Below are 6899 nucleotides of genomic sequence, written 5' to 3'. Positions count from 1 at the left end.
GGGGTATTTAATTTCATCGCACTGACGAGTGACATTTTTATTACTGGTTCTCATAAGAAAGGTAATGTTATAGGATCTCTCTCTGCCATGATTTAGGAAAAATAAAACTGATGTGAATGAAAATTGCTCCTGTGTGTGTGTGTGTGTGTGTACAGGAGGCCAAATGTCAGTATGTGTGTGTGTATGCATGCCCATATACATGTGTGTTACAGTCACCCTTAGTTTTCCCTTGGAATAATAGTTGCAGAGAGAACCGCAAACCATAAACACTTTAACAAGCCTTCTTGCACTTCCTAAGCCAATTCCCAGCTTTATTAATCCAATTTGCCCCATTACACAACTCACAAGTGGCGACCGAGTGTTATAGGGCAACAGAAGCCAGAGCCATAATGAGCATGAGAAGCATCTCTTAGAAATGAGTGCCTTTGAGATTAATTAACGAAAGTTTTCTTCTCAATGATTTCCTTGGAGGAATCTTATAGGTTGATGTAAGTGGTAAGAAAAGTTATGTAGCCCTGGTCGGTGTGGCTCAGTGAGTTGGAGCATCATCCCATACACATGGTCAGGGCATATACCTGGGTTGTGGGTTCGATCCCCAGTGAGGGTGGATGTGTCAAGCAACTAATCGATGTTTCTCTCTCTCTCCCTCTCTCTCTCTCTCTCTCTCAAAACAATTTTTTTAAAGTTATGTAAATGCATGTCTTATCTGAAGCTTTCTAATGTCTACTTTGAGAAGCAAGGTGTTCATAGGAAAGTACATAGAAAGTGCAGGCTATTACCAGTAGCACAGACCATGCATTGCATATGAGAGGCGTCAGAGCAGACCTTGGGTGTGGCAGTGTGTTAGCGAGAACACATAGAACCATCGTAGCACCACCAACCGGTGTCTTAAACAACAGGCATCTATTTTCTCACAGTTCTGGAAGCCATAAGGCTGAGGTCAAGGTGTCAAAAAGGTTGGTGTGTGCTAAAGGGACAAGGGAAGGACCTGTTTCATCTTCTTGGCTTGTACGTGGCCACCTCTTGCTGCCTCCTCATATAGCCATTCCCCTGCAGGCATATCTCTGGCATCACTCTGTGTGCCCCGATTTCCTCCGCTTTAAGGACACCCGTCACATCACCCCAAGAGCCTCTGGTAATGTAGTCGCCTCCATCAAGACCCAATTTCCAAACAGTCACATTCTGAGCCCCTGGGGGTGAGGGTTTAACATATAAATTTTGGGGATGCTGTTCAGCCCATAACAGAGAAGAAGACACATTCAGGACTAAATACTAGCGAGAGCACGCACGACATCTATGATTTTGAGCAAGTTATCCAAGCTCTCAATCACATTTTTCTAAACTGCGAAATAAGGAAACGATAGTAAGCCTTTATCTCATAGGGTTATCATGACAATCAAATGAGGTAGGAATGCAAAGGACTTAGCACGGTGATTAACACGTGGCAAATGCTCTGTAAAATCTCAGCAAATCACATAATTTTAGATTTTTTTACCATTTCCTGATGGTAGTGTTAGTGTGTCCTTTTTCACCTACCATTATCTATACTAATACTAGGTATATTAGTTAATAATGTGGATTTTTTTTCAATAGATGGAGTTACACATATGTTGACATATATGCGATTTGATATGTATGCTATTTTGTTGTGTTGACAACAAGCTTCAAAACTTCATATGTCAAATTTTCTGAAGGTGTTAACATCATAGATATTTTTATGCTTAAAAATGTTGAATTTCATGCCAAAAAAAGAGCATTTGTGGGAAATGTTAATTCCTTACTTTATTTTGAAGAAAAGTACTGCTGAAAGTTTTCGGATACCTCGGGAAGCTTATGGTGAACACGCTCCATCTCAAGATACTTGTGAATGCTGGTTTAAATGCTTTAAAAGTGATGATTTCAATGTGAAAGACAAAGAACGTCCAGGTCAACGGAAAAAGTTTGAGGGCCAACAATGACAAGCATTATGGGGTGAAGATGCATGTCAAACTCAAAAACAACTTGCAGAAAGATTAAACGTTGCTCAGCAAACAATTCCCGATCATTTACAAGCAATGGGAAGATTTTAAAGGAAGGAACATGGGTGCCACATCAACTGAACGAAAGACAAATGGAAAACCGAAAAATCAGTAAAATGTTGCTTCAATGGCACAAAAGGAAGTCTTTTTTTTTGCATCGAATTATGATTAGTGATAAAAAGGGGATTTATTTTGAGAATCCCAAACGCACAAAATCATGGGTTGATCCAGGTCAACCATCAATATCGACTGCAAGGCCAAATCGCTTCGGAAAGAAGACACTGCTCTGTGTTTGGTGGGATCAGGAAGGTGTGGTGTATTATGAGCTTCTAAAACCAGGTGAAACCGTCACTGATTGATCCTGAAAATAAATAATCAATTTGAACCCCACTTTGATCATAAAATGGCCAGAATGGGCCAGAAGACATGACAAAATAATTTTGCTTCATGATGATGCACCATCACACACTTCAAAACCAGTTAAAGACACATTAAAAGATCTTGCCTGGGAAGTATTAACCCACGCGCCGTATTCACCAGGCCTTGCTCCTTCAGATGACCACTTGTTCAGATCGATGACACATGCGCTTTCTGAGCAGCACTTCAAAACGTACAAAGAAGTGGAAAACTGGGCCTCTGAATGGTCTGCCTCAAAACAAGGAGAGTTCTATTGGGACGGTATCCACAAATTACCTGAAAGATGGGGGAATGTGTAGCTAGCAACGGACATGACTTTGAATAAAGCACTTTTGATGTTTCTCTTGAAATTATCATGTTTTCTTTGATTACAAAATCCGCATTTTTAACCGGTTAATAGTTAATCCGCATACCAGTTAAAAATGCTGCAGTGAACATAGGGGTGCATATAACTTTGTGAATAAATGTTTTCAGATGGATACTCAGAAGAGGGGTTGCTGAGTCATTCTCTTAGCTTTGAATAATTATTTTCTGGGGAAAGGCCAAGTCCATATTCTTGAACAAAAAATTGCAAACCAAGCAACTAAAAACATTAATGCTGACCAGTGTGTCCATTCATTTCAATTAATTTGATTTAGAACAAATCAGCCGTGTGCCAGGGAGCGCAAGGAATAAACAGAAATGGCGTCTACAGTGATCACTCCTTTGAAAACTCCCATTCACACTCCCTCAATGCTGTGTGGGGGGCCTTTATCTCAGCTACACTTTCTGTGTCCAGGCTACAGGTTTCCACCTGAGATGCCCACATCATAGTTTCTCTCTCTGGGGGCTGTAGGTCAAACAAAATGCAGAGATGACATTCAGAACAGGCTTTGGTTATATAACAAACACGGAGGGGCAGAAAGACAGGGATCAGAGACTACAAGGGTATGTTGCAGAAGGCGTTGGAGTGAACAGAGAAGCCTTTTAAGGAACCTAGACTCCGCCCAGGGTCAGGTATCCTATGCAGATGCACTCCGAGACCAGGTTTGAATCCAGTGTCTCAGGTAATGCTGCAGCTCTAGACCACTCTGCTCAGAACATACTCTGAATCTCGGCTTCAATATGTTTGCACGTCTCTATCACCTCCCAACCCCAGGCTTGGGCCTTGAGCCCCTGTCTATGTTAAGGCCTGTGGATTAAACATGCTGCTGGATGATCTACCTGGTTTGGGATTATGCCCATTGATTTTTCTCCCCCAAATTTTATTGATATTGTCCCTTTATGTCCACAACACAGAAAAGTTTCCTTCACCATTAAACCCCACTGAGGCGTCCAAACCTAAGGAAGGCTACGCCTGACAATTGGGGCTCATACTTAGGCGGAAAGGGAGCTCAGACACTATCTGAAGACAGGAATGCTCCCCACATCTCTCAGAAACCCCCAAATGAGCAGAGAACTCAATGTGTTTAAGGAGACAGAGATAGAGTCATTTTGTGCAAGGCATGTCTCCAATTCAGGGACACACTGCCACGCGGAAGGAAGAAGTCTGAAAACAGGTCCAATTAATTTCAAAAATACATTTTTATTGATTTCAGAGAGGAAGGGAGAGGAGATTAAAATAGAAACATCGATGATGAGAGAGATTCATTAATTGGTTGCCCCTGCACGCCCCCTACTGGGGTTCAGCCCATAACCCAGGCATGTGCCCTTGACCAGAATTGAAAACGGGACCCTTCAGTACACAGGCTGACACTCTGTCCACTGAGCCAAACTGACGAGAGCCAGGTCAACTTAATTTTATTTTTCTTACAAGAATGTTCACTCACGGATGGCACATAGTAGAGATACTCACTCAAGGAATTATGTCGCATTCCCACCAACCCAACAAACAAAAGATTGAGATGCTTCTCCCTATAAAACATTACTCTGAGTAAAAGCCATTCTTCATGGGGTATGTGTGTGGTGGGGGGGAAGACAGAATAAACAAAAGCCTTTAACCCTCAACACCTCTTTTGTGAGGTCCCTCCACAGTCCCAGAAAAATACGCTCCATATTTCCTGCCATATTTCACATCTTTGTCATGGGATGTCAGCTGCACATTTGTGTCTCTTCTCAGGCGGGCTGTTACTCACTCTGCTAGGATGACCTCTTCTTCATCTTTGCATTCCCCACCCATCGCACAAGGTTTTTCACCAAATGACCTCTGTCTGAGTGAAAATGAAAAGGAATTGGATCACATCTCTGGACCACCTGAGCAGCTCCCACCAGGAAATTGAGGAATGGGAGGAGATCTTCAGGTGGACTTGGGCTCCAGCAGGGACCCACGGCATGTGAAATAACTGGAGATGCATGGCCACCTCTTTCTTCAAGCTCTTGTTTCCTGAGAAACAAGGAGAATCGGGCTGAGAAGGCCTGGAGGCATGTAGGCCAAGGGGCAGGAGGGAGTCTGCCTCCCCTGCAGGAGCACGTGCTGGCTCACCACACTGGCTGGAGGCACAGACACAGCAGTGCTGGGAGGCCTGGCAGGTTCCTGGGCTGCTCGCTGATGCTGAGAAGGACAGACAAACTGGTCTCCACCCTGTCCTTTCCTTTCCCATCATCGTCTTCTCAGATTCCTTCCCTCTCAACTTCACTATTAGGATAACTTGCAATAGTTTATTCCGCATGCCTCAAGTGTGCTAGGATTCTCCATGAATTCCACTCATAAACACAACAGCGCACTGCATTGGAACAGCCATTATTGTTCTTCTTAGCGTGTTTCAGCCAAAAGAAAGGAGAGAGAGAGAGAGAGAGAAGTGAAAGGGGAACAATGTCACACCTTTTCACTGAAACTGAAACCAAAGACACAAACAATGAGAGCTTGAACCCAGAATGGCTCCCTGGTTGTACTGAGAAACGCAAAGCCAAGTCCAGATTTTCTAATGTGGCATCAGATCACAGTCACCATCCCACATATTGCCCCGCCTGCCCTTCCCACATTCTCACTGCCAGGCTGCACCTCTACATGTAAGTAAACATGATACAACCAGGGCCTGCTTCCAGGTCAAAACCCAACACATAGAGTTTCTGGGTGACAGCAGGCCACCAGTACCTTTGCTTCACTCAGAAGAAACTTGTCTCAGGTCCCTGCTACAAGTCCTTCTCTTTACACAACTCCATTTTTTCACAACAATGTGTAGACCAATAAAATGAGGGTTTATTCAGTTCAGGCATTTGAGGAGACAAAAATGCAGCCAAGATAGAGTGTCAGGGTGAGGAGGACAAAAGGGTGCAGGTGGACAAAGAAAATAAAGATTGAGAAGCAGAAGGTGCAGGTTATGCTGCCAGCTGTGGCAGGCTCCCTTCCACCCCATCAGCAATATGATGTCCTCGAGAAAGCACAGGCCACAGGCTCAGAAAACCAGCCACGAGGTAGAAGTCATTCTGCCAGCATTCCTGACACATGCTTCACGTTCAACCCACTTGAACTCTTTGAATCCTAGTCCCCATATTGTACAATGACGGCAAATCCTAATATCTGGACTCTCCCATTTAAAAAGATATTTATGAGATGCATATAAAAATAGTTTGTAAGTTGCAAGTGCACTTCAATTGTTGGCTACTGTTCATTCACTACAAGGGCTCAGGAAGAAAGCCCAGTTGATGCAGGACTTTCCTCAGAGATGATTTTACCTCCTTGTTCCTGAGGCTGTAGATCAAGGGGTTCAGCATGGGGGTGACCAGGTTATTCAGGACCTGAACCATTGCATCCAGCCAGGGGCTTGGCGTTGGCCTTAAGTAGATGAGGACCACAGGCATGTAGAAAAGTAAGATGGCAGTGAGGTGGGCGCTGCAGGTGGAGAAGGCATGGCGTTGGCCCTCGGCGGAGCGGATCTGCAGGATGGAGTAGACGATGCGGCTGTAGGAGGCAAGGATGAGAAGAAAGCAGCTGAGGGGCATGAGGCCCACACTGATGAACCCCACCATCTCCAGGGCTGCGGTGTCCGCACAAGCCAGCTTCAGCATCACGGGGATGTCACAGAAGAAGTAGTCCACCTCATTGGGGCCACAGTAGGGTAACTGGAAGGTGAGAGTGGTGAGAAAGGTGGCCTGAACACAGCCAAAAAACGAGGTCCCCGAGGCCAGGATGGCACACACCCTGGGGCTCATGATCACCTGGTAGCGTAGAGGGTGACAGATGGCCACAAAGCGGTCATAGGCCATCACCGTGTACAGGAAGCACTCGGTGCAGCCCAGGAAGTGGTAAAAGAAGAGCTGGGACACGCAGCCGGCATAGGAGATGGCTCGGCTGTACCCTGAGAGGTAGACGAGCATCTTGGGGGAGCTCACAGAAGGGAAGAAGATGTCACACACAGACAGCTCACACAGGAAGAAGTACATGGGGGTGTGCAGTCGGGCGGAGGAGGCGATGGCCAGCAGGATGAGCAGGTTGCCCACAAGAGTGAAGACGTAGAAGGTCAAAAACAGGGCAAGGAGCATGCC

The 6899-nt window shown here is 45.1% G+C and overlaps 1 protein-coding gene across 1 annotated transcript; it reads right to left on the bottom strand.

Moving 5' to 3' along the window:
* Positions 1-5011: 5011 nt before the first annotated feature.
* On the bottom strand, positions 5012-6896 carry LOC102758369 (olfactory receptor 149). The gene has a single exon (XM_006762107.2). It carries the CDS (start codon positions 6894-6896, stop codon positions 6030-6032), a length of 867 nt encoding a protein of 288 aa, XP_006762170.1. The 3' UTR covers positions 5012-6029.
* Positions 6897-6899: the final 3 nt, after the last annotated feature.

Source organism: Myotis davidii, unplaced genomic scaffold (genome assembly GCF_000327345.1).
Source record: "Myotis davidii unplaced genomic scaffold, ASM32734v1 scaffold478, whole genome shotgun sequence".
NCBI lineage: Eukaryota > Metazoa > Chordata > Mammalia > Chiroptera > Vespertilionidae > Myotis > Myotis davidii.
Note: the sequence above shows the minus strand (reverse complement) of the source record. Positions and strands in the feature narration are given on the sequence as shown.

Excerpts from the sequence above, each read along its gene's own strand:
- LOC102758369 (XM_006762107.2), bottom strand. The coding sequence starts at position 6,896 with ATGCTCCTTGCCCTGTTTTTGACCTTCTACGTCTTCACTCTTGTGGGC.